Source organism: Stegodyphus dumicola, chromosome 6 (assembly GCF_044657685.1).
Source record: "Stegodyphus dumicola isolate Sdum_Otavi_A_Nest chromosome 6, ASM4465768v1".
NCBI lineage: Eukaryota > Metazoa > Arthropoda > Arachnida > Araneae > Eresidae > Stegodyphus > Stegodyphus dumicola.
In genome coordinates this window covers 149,988,534-150,010,970 of record NC_140773.1, presented here as the reverse complement: position 1 = coordinate 150,010,970, position 22,437 = coordinate 149,988,534, and the positions used below count along the sequence as shown (strand labels likewise).

General features: G+C 31.2%; 1 protein-coding gene and 1 long non-coding RNA gene across 7 annotated transcripts in view; one reads left to right on the top strand and one right to left on the bottom strand.

Annotated features, from left to right (window-relative positions):
• LOC118193571 (putative sodium-coupled neutral amino acid transporter 12) overlaps window positions 1–22,437 on the top strand; it is a 78,591-nt gene that overhangs the window by 5,724 nt on the left and 50,430 nt on the right. For all 5 annotated transcript variants that reach the window (XM_085819009.1, XM_085819008.1, XM_085819007.1 and 2 more), the window contains exons 3-6: window positions 4,961–5,082; window positions 12,220–12,355; window positions 13,550–13,619; window positions 19,886–19,950. In XM_085819009.1, the coding sequence (XP_085675135.1) occupies window positions 4,961–5,082; window positions 12,220–12,355; window positions 13,550–13,619; window positions 19,886–19,950 (393 nt within the window). The remainder of the gene's footprint in view (window positions 1–4,960; window positions 5,083–12,219; window positions 12,356–13,549; window positions 13,620–19,885; window positions 19,951–22,437) is intronic.
• The window catches only part of LOC146996866 (uncharacterized), a 191,048-nt gene continuing 188,708 nt past the window's right edge, over window positions 20,098–22,437 (bottom strand). For both annotated transcript variants that reach the window (XR_015041726.1, XR_015041727.1), the window contains 2 exons: window positions 20,777–20,898; window positions 20,098–20,560 (listed from right to left, as the gene is read on the bottom strand). This is a non-coding gene — a long non-coding RNA (uncharacterized LOC146996866). The remainder of the gene's footprint in view (window positions 20,561–20,776; window positions 20,899–22,437) is intronic.

Here is a 22,437-nt window from a genome sequence, read left to right as displayed (position 1 = left end):
GTTCAGCTGATATGCTAATTTTTCGACTTCGTCCTTAATTTTTGCAAACCAGTGTATTAGTAATGTAATTGAATTCAAGATATTTTAGTGTTAAAATGGTGACCATAAAAGATAATTACTACCTCCGTGATTAATTACCAAAGTTTGCTGACTGAAAAACCAGTCTTACCTAACACCTCCCACAGATAATATGATCACTCAAGTCAACAATTATTTCACACATTTTAACACTTACACCATTTATTGAATGGGAATTCTGTTAAAAAATAAGTAAACCATAATGCTTTTAGAAATGGCAGGTGAGAATCTTTAAAGCAATTTCCAACACAAAAACCTTTCTTCCTGTAATTTTTAACGTTGCTTTGGCAAACACATTAATTATTGATATACAGGTGCATTTTGTGATAATTTTCACATGTTCTAGTATGAGATAAAAGATCTTTTTCTCCAGAGAATATTATGCATGCATTGGCTTCATTTTGAGTTGTGCTTAGCAAACTTCATTTGGTACCAGCACATAAGAAATGAGAATCCTTCTAAAGCAATTGCCAAAATCATATATAAGAAAGGCATTAGAAATTATATGCAAGGAATAAGTGTAAGCAAAAACCATATGCAAGAAATAAATGTAAGTTTAATTTTGTAGTATTTTACCTTTTTATAACATTTAAAAAATTTTTGTTGGCAATTTGTTTTTCATATTATAGTTTATTATTTGGCTTATTATTTGTCTGATAATTTTCTTTCACAATGGCCATTGCTGCAAAAGTGTCAAATTCAATTTAATTTTGTTGCAAATAGATATTAGAAGAACCAAGCATTAATATTTTATTATATGCTGCCCTTTGATGTCATCTGGCTTTATTTCTAAATAAAAATAATTATTATCTTTTTTAAAAATAAAACAGTGAATAAATTTGCTGGTAATAAAAAAAACTGCTATTTATTAATTTTAATATTATTTACTTATCACAGGAGTAAAAAACAATAATTAAGGAAGAATGAAGTTTGCTTATATTTATTTGGCTTTACATTTTAGGTTACAAAGTAAATAAATTAGGTATTTGATATAAATATTTGAATTTTGTTTTGATATGAAATTTAAAGCTAATTAAACACGCAGACTTCTGAGCATAGGCAACATTGGTAATTACTTAGCAAAATGATTCTTCTGGGATAAGATGTTTCTTTTCAGAAATGAGGTAAAATGCAAAAATAATTTGTATTGTACTATTAAGTATGTGGTCCAGGAAGGCAGTTTTAGAACACTGCCACCTGAAATCTTTTAGTTGGCCCAGCTTTCAAAATATGTGGAAAAAATCTTGACTTATGGCAGGAACAGTGAATAAGAGTGTTATAGTTCAGGCTTGAGATTTGTCAGAAGTATTACATGTTAAGCTTATATTCAAAACAATTAGAATTTCATGGAAGAAATGAACATTTGATTACAAATACAGTCAAAAGTCGTTAATTCGGACACCCATAATCCGGAGCTAAAAACTTTCTGCGCATGCGCCGTGTTGACACATGCGCATAGGCCTTTACGCGTGCGCGTAAGACCTTTACGACTGCACAGATGCGTGTGCGCAAGTGCAGAATACATTTTCGCGTGCGCGTTTAATGTATAACAGACAGTATAAGCTAAAATTATCTGTTTCAGTTAATGTTGATCATTGCGTTGTTCCTTAATCTTCGAATTGGATGCGGCTTATTATTTTTTGCAGACTGTAAGAGCAATGTTATAAAAGTAAACTTGAATTTTCAATTATGTCAAATAAAATTTCCGATGCTGGAGCTCCCAAAGGATCTACAAAACGAAAGTATGTTTCGATGTCCATCAAACAAAAAGTGGAATTGCTGCAAAAAATGGATAAAGACATGAAGAAGGTGACAGAGAGGTTAGTGAAAACGAAAACATTTTGATTGACAGGTTAGTCGGTATTCTCGGCACAGCAATTTTGGGACTTAAACAGTGGAACTTTGTAACTGAACAAGAAATTATGTCTGTTTATGGAATTAAAGAGAAAGTTTTATCACATAAAACGAAGCAACTTAAATAACTTACATTGAAAGAAATGTTTAATAAAGTAAACAAATAAATATTAAGCTTTTTTTTGTAAATTTTCGTACCCTTTAGATCATAATTGTTCTTTATTTCATAAATTACGGTTTCATGTTTTTAATTTTAGAATTTCTGCATGCCATCTTACGAGATTTAAATTGATGATCTATAATCCGGAAAAATCGATAATCCGGAATTGCCGAAGTCCCAACGAGTCCGGATTAACAACTTTTGACTGTATATGGAGAGAGCGTAGTGAATTCGATTTTGCTCAGGTTCCAAAGAGAGGCATCCACAGTCATGGGAAAAGTAGTGAACTATATTCAGGAGAGATATTCGCAATTTATTCAGACCATTGGCAGATTAATAAAACAGAGAAGTGGAAAGAGAAGGTTAGAGTCATTTTATTATAAACTGCAAATATCATTTTGTTAATCCAATATTAGCCATTGTACACAAAATGTTGAAGGCTATCAGCCTTTGTGAAGTGGCAGAAGTTGAAGATAGCATGGAGATTACATAAAATATCTTTTCTAGTTCTTAGCTAGGGAGGACTTTCGCAAAAGAAATTTTAGTTCTCAGAAAAATTGTAAATAGATAAATTTTCCTTCCATTTTTAAGAAAGTTGACAAAAGAAAATATAGTTGAAGGGGTGGTTGTGTTGTGAACAATATAAACGATTTTTGAATTTGAATAAAGTCAATAGAGAATATTTTGGTTAGAATCAAATGAATTATAGATATAAGAATCTTTTTTATATGATGGAAGAGTTTAGTCTGTCAAACAGATTTTTGAATAAAGAAAAGGTAGAAGTTATTAAATTATTCCATGATGAAACTAATATTTATCATCTAGTCCCATCAAGTTTGTAATGCTTTTCATAGTAACATACTATGTGAGAATTATCTTTCATCCATAATGTAGGAGAAACAGCAATTACAGCATTAGGTCTAACTCGATACTAAACTTCCACTTGAAAATTCCACCTGCACATGCTGTCATCAGAAAACAGTGCCAAAGAAAACTGGCATACTTTTCTCTCTAAAAATAAAGAGGTTTCATAACTGACATAACAGCAAAACTATTCCGTTATATAATTTTTTTATTAAAAAAGTTTGTATCTGAATTCATTTCTTTATCATTTTTACTTCCTTATACGAAGTAAAAAGGAAGTATTGTAATCGCGAAAAGTTTCAGGCAGCATATTTCAACGAAAATATCCATTTTGACCGCTATCGAATGCAATTTAACGATGTTTTTGCGTTTAGTTTATCCAATAAGTTTAAATGAAATGCAAGAAAAAATGCGTATAATTTAATATTCCAATACAAGGAAGTCATGTGGTGTACACATCAGATTTTTTTAATTGGATAGAAAAAAAAAAAAAAAACTTATGAGCAGCTTACTGATAAAATGATATTTTTATGTTATTTTTAATTGATCCTTAAGATTCTGAATGAGAGATAAAACAGTAACCCCTTACCCCGAGAATATATAAATGTTGACACTATATCTTTTCAGTTAAGTGAAATGGCATCAATAATGTTTTAAGTGGCCATAAAAATTTAAAAACTGTCATTCGAAAAAGTTTTATCTTGGCAGCACGCTACATATTTAGTCAAGACCAAGGGGCACTTTGTTAAAAAAAGGAGTTTGAGAACCACTGATTTACTCCATTTATGTATTAATAAATGACTCTAACCTTCTCTTTCCTGTTCTCTCTTTTATTAATTTGCCAACAGTCTGAATAAATTATCATTATCTCTCCTGTAGATAATCCACTACTTTTGCCATGAGTTTGGTTGTCTCTCTTTGGAACCTGAGCAAAATAGAATTCACTATGCTCTCTCCATAATCCACCAAATATTCAGTGTTGTGGAAGAATACTACTGTTTCCTTCCCCAAGCCATTGAAGCTTGAAGCTTTATTGGAATATTCATAGTAAAATATTCATTTTTCCATGAAATTCTAACTGTTTTGAATATAAGCTTAACATGTGATACTGCTGTCAATTCTCAAGCCTGAACTATAACATTATTTACTGTTCTTGCCATAAGTCAATTTTCCCCCCATCTTTTGAAAGCTGTACCAACTAAGAGATTTCAAGTGACAGTGTTCAAAAACTGCTTTCCTGGACCTAATACTTAATGATACCATGGAAATTATTTTTGCTTTTTACCTCATTTCTCAAAAGGAACATCTTGTCCCAAGCAAACAATTTTGATAGGTCCTAGGTGACTACCAATGTTGCCTATGTTCAGAACTCTGCAAGTTTAATTAGCTTTAAATTTTATATCAACAACAACAAAAAAATTTTAAGTATTAATAACAAATATGTAATTTATTTCTTGTTTCTGATGCCATGTATTATGTAATTCGGCACAGATTAATTATATTTATGTGCCACTTACTCATCTATATAACTAACTGGCTTGTGGAAGAGAAACCTGCCATTTGAGAAATTTTTATCTTGGAAGCATGCTACATATTTACTCAAAACCAAAAGGCACTTTGTTAAAAAAGAGTTTGAAAACTACTGATTTATACCATCTGTGTATTAATAAATTTCTTATTTCTGATACCATGTGTTATGTAATTTGGACACAAAATAATCATTTATGTGCCATTTAGTTTGCTACATAACTGGCTTGTGAAAGAGAATGTTGATATTCATTTTTAAAGATTTTTGTGACAAAGTTTTGTCCAATTTCTTAATTTTCAATTTTGGATTCTTGAGAAATTTCAAAATTTCTTGTCTCTTGTGATTTTACTAGTTTTGCAGTCTTAACATGGAGTCCATCCTAATTTATCTTATATATATGTCTTACATTTTTGTGTATGTGCTTCTTCTTCTTCTTCTTTTTTTTTTTTTTTTTTTTTTTTTTTTTTTTTTTACAGATGGGTCTTATGTATGTGTTCAATCTAATTGTGGGAACTGGTGCCCTGGCTATGCCTAAACCAATAGCTGAAGCAGGATGGTTATTGAGTCTAATAATTTTAATTATTTTAGCATTTATGAGGTAAGGTTTTTGGGTACTTACATATTAATGCAACCACTTTGGTAGAAGTTGCCAATTTTCAGAATGTGCCAGATTCTGGCAACCATGCATATAACAGTGGTGTAGTGAGAGGGGAGCAATTGTGCCCCAGAGAGTGTGCAGAGGGGCACCAAATGGTCCCCAAGACAAACAAGATTTTACAGAAAATTTCAATCTTTATTTTGATTGATTTCTGGGAAATAAAGTTTAAATTAATAAATATTGTAATATAATTAATTGTTTCCTTTCTTGATTTGTCTGATAAACTATGTTATAACTAATGTCTGCAGTAAATCAATCAAATATCTTCATATGCAAAATGTTCTTCTTTCTTTCTGAACACTATTTTTATAAAATAGTGAAATATTTTAATTCTTTTTTAACGAAATGTATGTACAACTCATGCTTGTTATTTTAAAACAATAACTGTACTCTTTTACTATATGATATGCCTTCAGCATTCAACTATTATTAATTTGGCCACCAAACAATAATAACCAACTAATAAGTGACATCAAAAGAAATAAATATTATGGAAGACTCTTGATATCCCTCATCAAGAACAATGTCACAAATCTAGGTATGTAGGTATTGATTTTACCAGCAGAAAAGTTTATATCAAAGAATCTTTTAGGGGATTTATTGGAATACATGCTAAATATGCAGCTTCAACTGAAAATACAATTTTAGAAAATTAAATTTTGAGCCGAATTCATTAACAAACTGTAGATCATGGTAGACTGTTATGATGATGCTACCGGGATGTCAGGCCATATATCTGGCATTCAACAAAGAATTATGTGAAAAAAAAAAGAAGAAGCATTATTTGTAAACTTTGATAACCACACACAAAATTTAGTAAGAGTTAATGCAACTAAGCAAGATCCAGTTGTTGTAACATGTTTTTGGAATAATTGGAAACGTATCTCTTTCTCTCATATTCAGCATTATGATTGGAATTTTAAAATGCTTTAAAGAAAACTGTTAAACATGAACCTGAAAGATTATGGAGTGCCAGAGCAGAAGCAGTTAATGCTACTATCGATGATCTGGAAGAAAGTAAAACTCTTAGAAAAAATAGCATAGGGCAGTTCTACCCAAATGACACCAGAAGTGAAGCTACAACTTTATTGCAAAATACAGTGAATTTTAATTTCATAACTTAAGTTCATCTCTAGCATGAACTTTTGAGGAAAACTGATCATATGCAGATCAGATTACAAGCTCTTAAAATGAATTTTAGAGAAGCATTGCATGATCTTGAATCATTATTGACTGAACTTGCAGAAATTCATAATGAGATCTGTGAAGAGGCAATAGGAAAACCCATCTCTTTGTGAAAAATGGGGTATTAATGGGTAATTAAAAAATGGATTATTAACAATCTGTGTTAGACACCGCCGGAAAATGCCAAAAATTGGCTCGAGATATTGGTTTTTCTACAGAAAGTGATTTTTTTTTTTTTTTTTTTGCATTATGAAAAGTATTTCTGATTGTCTGCAGCAGGAAATAAGCACATGATTACATGACTAAGTGATCTTAATTCCAAATTTGGATATTTATTGGACATTGAAAATTTATTAAACAGGGATAATGTTGATAACAATCTTGAAAGGAATTGTAAAATTTTGTGTGAATTTAATAATACAGATTTTAATGGAACAGAACTCTGTGTCTTATATGACTGCAAGATGTTCTTCTACAGTAGAAAAGAAATTGAACCTAAAACTCCATTAGAGCTTCTTATCTTTATAATATCACATGGAGAGAATGTTTTTCCAAACCTAAGAGTCGCAATTCAAATATTCCTTTTCTATTTTAGTGTCAATTGCTAACTGTGAATGTTTGTTCAGCAAATTAAAATTAATTTTTGCATATATACGATCAATGATGGAACAAGATGGCCTAAGTGATGCAGCATTTGTAAATGTGGAAACAGAAAAAATTGAAATCATTGACTTTGATGAATTAATTAATAAATTTGCTTCATCAAAGGCAAGAAAAATGTATACATAACAATTAATTGTATTAATGTGTTAGAATATAATTAATTATAAATACTACTTATATATGAGGGTTGGAACTTTAATAGTGGCAACTATTTATTTACAAGGAATACAAAAGTGATTCATGTCACCATGTTTTACAGTCCTTCAATATAGCCGCCAGCATTGTGTACAACCGGTTTCCAACGATGTGGAAGTCGCAGAATACCTGTAGCAGCGCCTGTTTTGTTGATAGTTTGAATGGACCGGTCTACTGCCGCAAAAATCTCAGGAACAGTTTGGAAGCGAGTGCCACGAAGTGGTTCCTTCATCTTAGGAATTAAGTCATAGTCACAAGGGCTTAGATCTGGGGAGTATGGTGGATGGTAAAGCACTTCCCAGCCCCATCGCTTGAATAAATCAGTCACAGCTTGCGCTGCATGCGGCCGAGCATTGTCATGCAAAATGAGAGGAGTGCCGCCGTTTTTTTCTCAAAGCTGGTTGGAGATTGTGCTCCAAAAATGAGCAGTAATACTGCGTAGTTACGGTCTGCTGTGGGGAAACGGTATGCGTTAGGATGACACCATCACAGTCGTACACGAGAGTCACCATAACTTTCACATTGCTGGGGTTCTGACGAAGTTTTGAACGTCGTGGTGACCCGTGATGACGCCATTCGTGTGATTGGCATTTCGGTTCTGGCTGGTACGATTGGGCCCAAGTCTCATCCAGCGTAATGATACGGCATAAAAAAGCATCTCCTTCGCGCTCATAGCGCTCCAGGTGGGTTCGGGCAGCATCGTATCGTAGCCATTTCTGCATTTCCGTCAATTGATGTGGAACCCATCGTGAAGCAATTTTTCTCATGGACAGGCGTTCCTTCAGAATGTGCAGCACAATCGTATGCGCTAATCCTGTTTGTCCGGCCAGCTGACGAATCGTTTGGCGGCGATCATTGTCCGTTAGTGCGGCAACAGCTTGCACGTCTGCATCCCTGACACTCGGGCGACCTGGCCGCAGCATGTCTGCCACATTTTGCCGTTCTTCATTGAATGCTTTCACCCATCTTGCTATGGTTCTGTAAGGGAATGCAGATTCCCCGCAAGCCTCTTGAAGCCCTTGATGAAACTGTCGTGCTGTAAGACCTCTGGCACATTCAATTTTTATCCAACATCGTTGTTCTTGTTTTGAAAACATCCTGACAACACTTACTTTAGACCGCGAGCTAATACAAGGATCCATTCATCGCGTCACTCCACATGCGCGTGACATAGGCAGGACAAGTCTTTTTGCTGAGAGGTAAGGTAGGTATGTAGTTCACGTGTGATATACGCAATATTCTTTGGTTTTGTTGCGTAGCGTTTTTTCAGCTGTGTAGCCACTATTAAAGTTCCAACCCTCGTATATAATACATAAACATTTTTCATTGTTTAAAAACTAACTTTCAGACTTTCATTGCTTAACCTTTCCATTTTTAAAACAATTATATAAATATGTAAAATAAATAATATCTTTTTAACTAATTCTATCGGATTTTTCTATTGACACAGACACATTTCCGAATCCAGCCGTAGTCTTGACTCTTTCAACTAGACTTTTTTTCTCGCAAACTGAAAACCTAACCTGAGCCTATTATTCTGAAATATATATACAGTCAAAAGTCGTTAATCCGGACTCGTCGGGACTTTGCTGATTCCGGATTATCGATTTTTCAGGATTGTTGATCATCAGTTTAAATCTCGTAAGATGGCATGCAGAAATTCTAAAATTAAAAACATGAAACTGTAATTTATGAAATAAAGAACAATTATGATTTAAAGGGTATCAAAATTTACAAAAAAAAAAAAAAAAAAAAAAAAAAAAGCTTAATATTTATTTGTTTACTTTATTAAACATTTTTTTAAAATGTAAGTTATTTAAAATGCTTCGTTTTATGTGATAAAACTTTCTCTTTAATTCTATAAACAGACATAATTTCTTGTTCAGTTACAAAGTTCCGCTGTTCAAGTCCCGTAATTGCTGTGCCGAGAATCCCGACTAACTTGTCAATCGAAATGTTTTCATTTTCACTAACCTCTCTGTCACCTTCTTCATGTCTTTATCCATTTTTTGCAGCAATTCCACTTTATGTTTGGTGGACATCGAAACATACTTTCGTTTTGTAAATCCTTTGGGAGCTCCAGCATCGGAAATTCTATTTGACATAATCGAAAGTTCAAGTTTACTTTTATAACATTGCTCTTACAGTCTGCAAAAAATAATAAGCCGCATCCAATTCGAAGATTAAGGAACAACGCAATCATCAACATTAACTGAAATAGATAATTTTAGCTTATACCATCCGTTATACATTAAACGCGCATGCGAAAATGTATTCTGCACTTGCGTACACGCATCTGCGCAGTCGTAAAGGTCTTACGCGCACGCGTAAATGCCTATGCGCATGTGTCAACGCGGCGCATGCGCAGAAAGTTTTTAGCTTTGAGGTCCAGATTATAGATCATTCCAGATTATGGGTGTCCGAATTAACGACTTTTGAGTGTATATATTATATATACCCTTTTGTAGACATTTAGTTGGGTAGTGACTATTCATAATATATTACAGAGTATTTTAAGACGGACGCTGCATTTTATTATTATTTGTATTATGTTCTTATTATGAGTGTATTAGTTTACTGTATGTTTTTTGGGGGTGCTGCAAAAAGAAATCATGGCCCAGGTGCCAGTTATGCTCGTTGTGCTACTGGCATACAGTTCTGGCAAAGATGTCCATAACAGACTTTCAGTCAAGCAGTTCCACCATTTTTGTATCATTCCTTTTTATTGTATTCTAGGTTCTAATGGTTTTTATAAATAAACTGTGATATTTTTTGCCTTAAACTCAGTTTTAAAATATGAGCTTGCGGAAAGTGCCAGTAGAGGTAAAAAAGCCCGCTGTTGCCAAGGTTGCAGGAAGCCAAGTCTCTACAGTTCTGTGATTTTTTTTCAAAGCAAAAACAGATTCCTGTGTACTTTTTTAGAAGAATATTGCAAAAAAAAAATTACAGAAAAATTTTAAGAAGAATGTAAGTGTTTTATATTTTTAATGTACCTCTTAATCCTTATTTAATAATCCTTATTTCAAATTTATATTTTAAATTGTTAAAGTATGCTTACTCGTTTGCTATAAATATTGATAGTTTGAGAATCTTTTTAAAGAAGAGGTGCAAAAGCCACAAAAGTGCCTAAACTGCCAACATCCAGAAAACCACACAATAAGTAACTTTTACCTTTTTGTCTGTAAAAAACTGCCAAACTGCACCAAGGTGGTTGCGTTAATACACAAGTACAGTTTTTGTATTATCTGAAAATTTTTTATTCTTGGTTTTTGTTATATTTTTATATTTGTCTTAAATTTAGCATCAAATCTTAAATTTAGCATCAAATGCTAAATGTTCATTTTAAAATACTTTTTATGTAATATTTTGTATTTTAATTTACAAGTTTTTCTGTATTACAAAGAAATAGTTCTTGAAGTACAGTAAAATATCCTATTATTAACCCTTAAATACCTGAATTTTTATTTTTCAAGTCAAATATACATCAGAATTGATATCAAATAAAATAGGAAAAATACTAAAAAAAAAAAAAATCTAAACTAAGTTTTTATTCTAATTTTTGAAAAAATATTATTAACTTTTACAAAAAAAAGTATAATTGACAAATGTATAATAACAATTTTATGTAATAATACATACCTCAAACAATTTTAAAAGTTTGAATACATCAAAATGACAACAAATACAAAATCAAAAATTCATAAACACAAATAATATAAACACACCCTACTCATCAACTTGCAGTAATGACCATTACACCATTAGTGATGCACCACGCTGAAACTTTTAAAACTATGTATGTAAACAGTATGTATCCAATTGGTTACACTATGCAATAAGCTAAAATTTGTGTTTTGATTTGATTTACATGACTAAATATGAATAAGTTGCCAAATGCCAACTACATGCATTTAAGGGCTAAATTCCTATTGCAAGGTTAAGCAGTACAAAGTCCGTAATCCGGACTCGTCGGGACTTCGCCGATTCTGGAAGGGGTTTTTTCGGATTATAGATCGTCAATTTAAATCTGGTAAGATGGCATGCAGAAATTATACAATTAAAAATATGAAACCGTAATTTATGAAATAAAGAGCAATTATGATCTAAAGGGTATTAAAATTTACGAAAGAAAAAGCTTAATATTTATTTGTTTACTTTATTAAACATTTCTTTCAGTGTAAGTTGTTTAAATTGCTTCAATTTTTGTGCTAATACTTTTTCTTTAATTCTATAAACAGACATAATTTCTTGTTCAGTTACAAAGTTCCACTGTTCAAGTCCTGTAATTGCTGTCTCTAGAATACTGACTAACTTGTCAATCGATATGTTTTCATTTTCAATAACCTTTCTGTCACTTTCTTCATTCTCGGAAGCGGTATTTTCTGGATTTAGAACCATACTACAGATTTCGCTGTCTGTTAATTGATTGATGATTGGGGCATTGTTGTCACAATGAAAAGCTTCTGTTATATCATCTTCATTTATTACTGCAACTCCACATTTCTTTACAAAATCCAATAACTGGAAAATTTCACCTTTAGTTTGCGATGTCCGAGAATCTTCAAATTCGCAGCTATCATCTTCATTGTCCTCACCATTAAATATGGTAGCTGGCCATAAATTATGCCAGGTATTTTTTAACGTATCTGGAGACACATCCTCCCAACGCACATGCGCATGCATAAATGCATTACGCGAATGCGTAAAACATACAAACATAAAGTTTGTGGCTTTGAGGTCTGGATTATAGATCATTCTGGATAATGGATGTCTGGATTACAGACTTTGTACTGTATAAGTTATTGTGATGTTCCCAAGAAGTGTATAATTTTGTAATGCTATATTTTTTCGAAGTACTTTTTTGCAGTTCTCTATGCTTATTTTTTTCATGATCTCCTGTGAAACTATTTTTAAAAATATAGCTTTTAGATTATTTCTATTCAATTTAAGAAAAATATTTTAATGTATTTTTTCTATAAATTGACCTTATTGTTATTTAACATAATTATATTATTTTTTTATTTGTTTGTTAAGTTTTGTTACAGTTACCTTCGTAACAGAAACAATGGCTGCTGCAAATGCTTTAGTCCATAGTCATACTGTTCGTCATTTGAAAAAAGTTATGAAAACTGAAGAAGATGGAAATGCAGAAAGTAGCCAACAGTTAGTTGTTAGTTGAAAATTTTTATATTATGAAATAGAGTGTTAATTTTTGTTGTTTCACTAAAATTTATTGCTGTAAAATATTAAATAATGAAGGTAATGTAATAAAATGTAACTATATTATTATGATGTAGCTTCAGTCTACAGTCTTTATCCTGAAATATTTTATTTATAATTTTTATTTTAAAATATTTAATAAATTGTACTTTATTAAATACATGCGTTTGTAACTTATCTTACTGATCTATTTTATGATATGGAAATTTTTGTTTTGTTAATTATTTTGTTTTATATCTTGCATAATAAGTGAGTAATAATATAGTGAAGAAATTTTAATGAAATAAAAGATAGAGAAATTAAAAATTATCAGTATATTTCTTAGCTTAATATTAGTGCATAGAGAGATGTTTGATTTAAACCTAAAAAAATTTTATACTTAGAGATTAAAATAATTAAATGTTTTCCTTTAAATTCAAACTGAAGGCTTTTGTTTTTTAATATATACATGTGCAATATGCATATTTTATTAAGTGCAATCATACTCATTTGTAATGAGAATTGAAAATTTCATCATTCATTAATTTTCTGTTAACATTACACAAGTCACCGAAAGTTTACCAAGGGGCAAATGTTGTAGTTTATTGCGGTACGAACTGCTGTGCGATGATATTATATATAATACTTAATGTATGCTACTTTGAAACTGTACATGATGCTGAATTTAGGTAATTGCCTGATGTTTTTTTAAGCAGAAACATCGGATAATTGTATAAATTCAGCTTTGCACACACCATTGGCATTGTTCATGTTAAACATTATATACAATTATGTTCATTATATATAAAGTAATTATCTTTTCATGAGGCTTATTTATTAATATTTATTATGCTGACACTGTCAGGCAATAAATGGACAGAAAAGTAATAATTCTTATTATAATCAGTAATCATTCTAATTAAATATGTGCATATATATGCAGTTGTGTCAGCATTTGGGAGCTGACACTATTGCATGAGAATATGAAATTGAGTCAGCATTTGGAAATTATCATATATGGAAATACACATAAATAATTAACATTTTGTTTGTGTAATTATGAGCTTTTGGTATATCTACTTGTGAGTTCAGTTATTTTGTATTTTGTTATTCGATATGTAATTCAGAAGTTTCCATTGATATATAATTCTTATTATGTTTCTAGGAGCGTTTTTTGACAGATGAAGTTATTGCAAATTCACTTGAAAATGAAAAAGTACCTCTATTATTAAGCAGTTAGTAAGATATTTCAAAATTTTGAACTGTCATCTGTAGATAGTTAATTTAGAGAATTGTTTGGTGACTATTTTTCTGGTACCGAATAGCACTTTTAAAAGAATTAATGATATATTTTATTGGGGGTATTTAGAAATGTTTTGGGTTATTTTAACAATAGAAAATTTAAATACACAGTTGTGAAAGGAATGGTGATAAGCAATAGGAATTCTTATACTAATTACATATTATAAAACAAGACCAATAATGTATGCTATAAATTCTTCAAATTAAATTTAGAATGAACACTTGTAATGATTATATATTATAAGGCAAGAATATGCTATAAATTCATTGAAAATACAGATTAAAGCAGAATATGCTCTAAATTCCATTGAAAATTAAATCTAGAATGATTTAGTGTAGGGATGAAATTTAAGGAATGAATCTAGGTAATACAATGCTTCAACCAAAAGTCACAATGTTTTTCAATTTATCTCCAGCTAAGTAATTTTCTTACAGGGTTTTAGAAATTGTTCTGCATTAGCGACAATGCCTCAACAAATGTTGAACATTATATTTTTTAGCTTTTTTTTTTTTTTAAAGTTGTAAATCTTGTGTTATTATTTTATTTATTGTTGCTACAGATGTATTTAAAGAGTTTCAATTGTATATAATACAATTATTTTGTTTCAAACTGTTTAATTCTAGAAAACATTAGAAGCATCATGTATCTTTTTCACATAATCATTTGCAATCTGCTTTCCATTAGAAGTAGTGATTGATGTTGTTCCCTTTTCGATTAATAATGATGTTTATTTTGTACTCAGAAATTTTAATACCATGCATTTCAGAATGTTTTTGAACATTTAGAAATGTTTTTCTTCAGAAAGTACAGAAATATATCTTTCAATCCATAACTTGTTTATATGTGACATTCTGAAAGAGGAATTAATTTAAAAGTAGCAGATGATATTTCTCATTTCAAAGAAAAAATTGTTGCCAGAAATTTTTATTCCAAAACATTTGTTTTTTTTTTTTTTTTTTTAAATTCCATATAGGAATTATTCTAAAAGTGTGTAAATTAAAAATTGTATTTACTTAACAAATTAACTAATAATTGTAGAATTTTACTATTTGCACCATGAGGTATAATAGAAAAATATCTTGTAAATGAAGTTTATTCTAAATCTCTATTTTAATTTACTGATTCTTGGTGAGTTTTTCCAAATTCCTTTTTTTTTTATCATTGTGCATTCTTTATTTTAAAATTTCAACGTAAAAAAAATTACCCATTATAAAAATGTGAAATTTCATGGACGAAGAGTAGGAAAGCAGCATGCCACAAATTTTAGATCACTTAGCCACTTCCAGGGCAATGAGCTAGAGCTATGCCACACACAATATGACTGTAAATTTGGAAAAGACAGCTTTACAGTCTTTTTCTCCAACCCATGAAAATTTTCGACCAGAGTTAAAGTACCAAGCTACTATTGATTACCTACATAGACAACTTTACTTATTTGGGAGTAACTTTTGATAATAAATTAAGTTGGGAACTTCATGTTGAAATTGTTTACCAAGTGTGTTTCAAATAGATTTAGTATTCTTAAGTGTTTAGCAGGATGTATCTGGGGGTGGGCTTGGTTCACTTTTAACATTACATTTAATACATATATCCTGCTTTTGATGACATATTGTTGTGAAGCTCTCATCACTGCCCCACAATCGGTGGTTAATAAACTTGAAACGATGCAAAACCAAGCTCTTTGCTTGATTACAGAAGCTGTGAAGGCCACACCTATTGATGTGATGTTATTATTGATAGAAAATAAACCCTTCTGTGATATGATGAAAATGAGGGCCTTGGTTGTCTATGTAAAGATGCTGCGGATGGAGGATCCGTACTGGAGAGACTACGTAGTCAATCCTAGGAAATTAAAAACCCAATATGGATTTATTCAAAAAGTCATGGATATTACAAAAGATCTTGAAATTCCAGGTAATATACAACCACTCTTGACAACCAGAAGCCCTTTGGAGGTGATTAATATCAAAGTAAGGATAGACCTAGTGGAAACCATCCATAGAAAGAGAGGTGTTGCATAAAAAAAAGTGTTTTGAAATGTCTTGCTTTGGAGACTATTGCGGCTAGATAACCACCTACTCAGTGGCTGCGCAGTTTTACTCATGGTTCTCAGTTTGACTGTCATTTTAAAGTTGGGGCTGGTGTGTTTTTGAATCTTTTTTTTTTTTTTTTTTTTCTTTTTACACCCCTGTTTGGGTTTCTTTTTACACCAATGTTTACATTAGCGTTTCCTCTGATGGTGAAGTAGTAGCCATATGTATAGCCCTAAAGCAGTGGTCAGCTCTCCATTACATGTTTGAAAAGGCAGTAATTTTTTCTGATTCTCATGCAGCTATTCAGTCAATTAGCTCTGTTGAACATCCATTGACACCTGAAATTTTGCAATGTCAAGAATTCCTGAGAACTCTCACTTTAAAGAGGAAATGGATCGTTCTCCAGTGGGTGCCTGGCTTTTGGAGCAATGAACAAGCGGACTTCCTTGCAGAAAGAGCTGCCAGCTTACTATAACATCCTAATACAGCCATTTCTTATTGGAGGATTAAACTGTTTTTTAAAAATTTATTTTCGTCTAATATCATATGAGATCTTCACACTTGTACAGCTTTAAAAAGTTGGAGAATGCTAAATCCTTCTCTTATTCCCGATATTCCATGACGCAATGCAATTTCAGCTTTCTGTCTGTCTATGGGAAATGATTGCCATAAGATTAAATTTAACAGGGAAGGAAAAATTAAATTAAAAATAAGATTAAATTTAACAGGGAGGAAACACTCTGCTTTGGTTAGAAACCACATGATCTCTGCTTGGATCGGTTGCCAAGCTTAGGCAATATGAAGAAAATTAATTTTATAAGTTTATTTTCAAATTTTTATTATTGCATGCAACATTCTGTCTCTCTCTTTCTTTCCTTTTCTTGCACTTAGTCTTCGTTTTATTAACCTTTTTTATTATTACAATGCATCTTTTGCTTTCAGTTGAATGTGTGCATCGATATAATTTAAGCATTCATTGGCATTTAAAATTATCAGCTGACAAACTTTTCTTTTGCTATTTTGTAAGCTTGTATGTATTGTTGTGTGCATACTAGTTCGTTAGGAATTGAATGCACAAGTCCGATGAAAAATGAGCAAAATTTATTATCATTACAACAAAAATGCTTAAATTTCCTCAGATATTTGTGCAGTATTGCAATATCTCTTAGTAGTTATCTTTTAACTACTCAAACGTTCAAGAGAACTTAATTCAAAACAGCTAGAGAAAGCTAATCCGCAAATTCGCTACAGTCAACAAGAGCAGTTTTCTAAATAAACTCTTAAAACAACAACTAACTAAATATTAATGAATTGAGAGATTTTTCATGCTGCTTATATAAGCTTTTTAAATGTGCGAGAATTTTCTGGTATTTTCTCAAAATCATAAAGAGATATTTATTTATTAAATGCACGTGCTCTTATATTTTTAATCTTCCAGCTTAGCTTTCTTTTAATATTCATCAGGCGCTGCACTGCACGGGGAATAAAACAATTTTATTTATAATTCTACTAACATTAACTAGTTAAATACCAAATCTGTAACACAATGCCGCTTTGAATTTCAATTTCAAAATTAATTTTTTTTTTTTTTTTTTTTTTTTTAAATTTGGCATTGAATTCTGAATTTCTTCAATGGTAGAGTTTATACTCTACTGTGTATTGCCCCCCGTTTAAACTAATTTTATCATCTAAATTGAGAGGGAAAAATTATGTGAGTTTTTTTCCTTCCACCCCAAAGAATGTGGTTACAGTAAGAGACTTACAAATGAAAAGTAGTGTTGGATAAACTACTGTTAACTATCACAACATTATTTCTTTCAAAGATACCTACATTCCAATAAGAATAAATAGTGATGTTAACATTAGGATATCTGCTGGATGGTGAGCCCAACTTAATAAAGCCCCAAGGGTACTTCACACAAATGCCTCTTGAACAATGTTCCTAACAGAGATATTGGGGAACAGAGGAGAAGGATGTAAATAAAAGACTCTGTTTTCCAAAGATCAGATGCATCAGCAGTAGATAAGGCTACAATGTGATGGGGTATAAATAATACAAGTAAGGTGAAGTCACATGTTTGGAAAGTTTCTTAAGTGTAAGAACACCTGTTGCAACTGCATAGCTTAAAGAGGAATGTGTTCAAAATATGTTTCGAATAACAAATGTAAGGGAAAACAAAATGGATGAAATGCTAACCAATCGGCCCAGTAGAACGCGAGATATAGAACTGTCCCTTTTTTTTTGTGCAGTGTACAATTTAATGCGAATCTTCACATGTCAGTCTTGTTGTACTGGTGCCTAAACAAAACAGTAGATAAGACTTTACACTGACTGTTATAAACTAAATGATACTACTGTTGCAGACATATACCTTTTACAATGCATGGATGATCTTCTTATCGAAGCAACGTCATGGCCCGCTAATGCTTTAAAGAAATAGAATCATCCTGATTTTATGCAGTGAAGTCTGAAAAGAATCACTCTGATTCTGGTGGTTTGCAGTTTTGCATGAATCATTCCAATTCAGTGAAGTTTTGAAGTGAAGTTTTCACTGTACTGTTAGACGAATCGGGATGATTCATCTAACAGTACATCCTGATTCCGAATCATCCCGATTCGTCTAACAGTACAGTGAAATTTTGTAGGGACACCTTAATTCTGTGTAGTTAAGTGAATCATTCTGATTCAGCGAGATTGGAATGGAATCACTCTGATTCTATGCAGTTTTAAATGAATCATTTCATTTCAAGATTCCACAACGTTTTAATAAAATCTTTGCTATTTGGTGGAGAGTTAAGAAAAAATGTATGATATTACTCACAACCTGAGAAAACTAATCAACATTAATAACTTTGTGGCTGAGATAACCCTGTGTGTCAAACGATTTGCTTGTTTAACAGTAGAAATTAATGATTATGTCCAACAGAAGCAAGACAAGAGAAAAACATATTATGATCGTCAATGTAAAAACGCTTCCTACAAACTAGGTGACGCTACATCCTATTAGCAGATCACAAAATAAAAAAGCCAAAAATTCATGCTCAAATGTGAAGGACCTTATTTAGTGATCATCAATTGTTCGCCCACTGCATATGATATTGCTGACCCATCTAAGCCAGATGAAATCCTTCGTGCTTACCACTGCTCAGCCTTATGTGTTTATGAGCTGCCAATTTCAGGAGACTGTAGTGCATCTCTCGAGACGTTGCAGACCAAATAAATATGCTGCTTTCTCTTTGCTAAGGCATCGTACAAACCAGAAGGAAACCAGAGGGAAAATGGTAATTAGCAGCAGTAAAAAAAAGTTTAAAAGAAAAGTATTTTTAGAAAAAATGCAACTGACAAAATGTATTAAGATAAGCAAGATGTTGAAGAGGACAGACAATGAAAGATAAATGTTAACGATAGGACAGGAGTTCTGTAGATATTTTGCCTTCTGACTTCAGGCTTTTACATGACTGATAATTCTTTCTTTTTATAATGTGAATGCATTTTAGCAATACAGTTTTCTGCTATTATACCAGTGCACATACCTTCAGTATTATGTTAGTTTTAAAGGAGGAGAATAAAATATTTAAGGAGCTAAGAAAGTTTAAATTTATGACATTTTGGTTATATAAAGTAAAACTTTAAATATAAATAATTACTTTATACATATAAAGTAAAACTTTATATGTATATTTTATTTCTTTTTCAATATTAATATATATATATTTTTTACTCTACTACTTTTGTGAATGTCCTACTGATGTTTCATGTAAAAATAGTTTTTCTTTTTTATGCAGAAGAGTATATTTGCTAATCTAATATAAAATTTATTAATTGTTATGGAATTTTGTAGCAACATAGAGATTACAAGCTTTTACATATACTTCATTTTAAAATTGTATTCAAATGGTAATTAATGTGTATTTTTTAGATTTTTAATAGTCTTCTGTTTATACCATTTTATATTTAAAAGAGAACAGCAAAAACAGATACAGCTTTTAAAACTGACATTTTTTTTTTTAGTTGAATTTAAATTTTATTCAATGATAAAAACAAGTTAGCAGCTGTAGATATTACTTAGACAAAAGTATTCATATAATTGTTTATACTTAAAAAATGTTTTTGTGTTTTTAAATTTTTAGAGAATTTTAGCAGTAACAGTTATTTATTTTATAGATTCGGTAGATACGATATCAGAAACTTCAGCTGAATATTTCAATATAACAGAACGAATTGAGATGGTAAGTTTGGTGTTACATTTGGAAAAAAAAAAAATATTCATGTAAAACTGAATTTGGATTGTAGGTTTAATTTTTAGTTATAAATATTATTGCATTTAAAAAATTTAATCTGTTAACTGACTAGGTATACTTTATTTGTTAAAAATATTGAAATTTATGTATTTCTGGACTTCTAAATAATATGAAAAAGAACTAAATCTACTGATTTTTAATTTTTTAAAATTTTATACTTGATGATTACTGATAATATAATTAAGTAAAATGTAAAAATAAATTTTTAGATGTCATTTTTAATACATTCATAACTTAGTTCTCATTTATGCATGTAGCATGGAATTTTAATATTAGCAACTATTTATTTACATTTGATACAAAGCAGATGACTTAGTGAAACTCTTACTGTCCTCTGATATAGTTATGAGCATTGTGTACAATTTGATAGTGATATAGTGGTCATACTGTTGATGTCATATTGAAAGTGCCTGATGTAAAAACTCTGAAAAAATTTAGAAACAAAGGCCTCCAAAGTGATTTTCCTGCTTAGATCACAGTTATGGAGGCTAGAGAACTTCTTAGTCCCATTGGGTGAACCATCCACCTGAACATTGTCCTATAAAATGATGGAAGGAGGGAGAAAAAGACATTGCTTGTTTCACAATATTGATCACAGGTTAAAATAAAAAAGTTAAACAGCAATAATTGACATATGATATGCATTCGAATAATACATCACGGTTGTATGTAAGAATCACCATAACTTTCACAATGCTGGGATTGTGAAGCTGGGATTTTCATTTTTGCTGTGATTTATAACAATATTACTTACTTGATTTGTGTTTCAGTTATAATTCTGCTGTTCCTTTTTAGAGAAGAGCAAAGTGGTGTCCAAATTTAGGCTGAATACTTACTCAAGATTTGTTTTTCTGTTCAACATGCAAACATATAACACTAGAAAAGAGAGATAGGTTAGGTTTGGAACTAACATGTGGTATAAGCAAAAAACATTAGTTCAATTCATGGCATGTATGCAACAGTATTAGTATTACAGTCAAAAGTCATTAATTCGGACACCCATAATTCGGAATGATCTATAATCCGGACCTCAAAACTAAAAACTTTCTGCGCATGCGTCGCGTTGACACATGCGCATAGGCGTTTACGCGAGCGCGTAAGACCTTTTACGACTGCGCATATGAGTGTGCGCAAGTGCAGAATACGTTTTCGCGTGCGCGTTTTATGTATAATGGACGTATAAGGTAAAATTATCTAATTATCTATTTCAGTTAATGTTGATGATTGCGTGGTTCCTTAATTTTCGAATTGGATCCGACTTATTATTTTTTGCAGACTGTAAGAGCAATTTTATAAAAGTAAGCTTAAACTTTCGATTATATCAAATAGAATTTCCGATATATATTTGTTGATATGTAAAGGATCTAAAGCGAAAGTATGTTTTGAAATTCGAAATCTGTTTATCAGTTTCACGCTGCTCGGCGGGGGGATCGCCGCGGCGGGCGCGTAATGAATTGGAAGTTGATCTGTCAACACTATCCTTATCTTCAGCGCAGATGTTTTTATTTTATTTGGCTTATAATTCCTTACCAAATGTAGTATTTCATCTCGATATGCTCCGTCTTTGATATGATTTAAAACAAGTTCCTCGTCATTATAATTCGCTTTCGATAGCGAAGAAAGTGACAGAGGTTATTGAAAACGAAAAAATTTCGATTGACAAATTAATCGGTGTTCTAGACACAGCAATTATAGGACTTGAACAGCGGAACTTTGTAACTGAACAAGAAATTATGTCTGTTTAATAGAATTAAAGAGAAAGTATTATCACATGAAACGAAGCAAAACTTAAACAACTTACATTGAAAGAAATGTTTAATAAAGTAAACAAATAAATATTAAGCTTTTTCTTTTTGCAAATTTTGATACCCTTTAGATCATAATTGTTCTTTATTTCATAAATTACGGTTTCATATTTTTAATTTTAGAATTTCTGCATGCCATCTTACGAGATTTAAACTGATGATCTATAATCCGGAAAAATCGATAATCCGGAATCGCCGAAGTCCCGACGAGTCCGGATTAACGACTTTTGACTGTATTAAAATTCCAAACTATGCATTTTAAACAAACTGTAAAAGTTTTATATTTTCTACTTTACATGAATTTTTAAATTAATGAGAGCTAAAATTGTCTGGTTCGAAAGAGAGAAAATAGCGTTTATTTCATTTTTCATTTCTAAAATTTTTTTGCAAGTGAAAATGAAAAAAGAAGGAGAACTAGTTTTGTAAAGCTGTTCTGTAGTGTTAGAAAATGTTATCATTTGATTATATATTTTTTCATAAATACAATGGAACCTCAGATCATGAATGCCTCACTTTACAAACAGGGTTCGTACAGTCCTTAATTTTTCAAAAATGATTTTTGGTCCTTAAAAGTCCTTAATTTTGGCCAAAATGAATAAACGATCCTTAA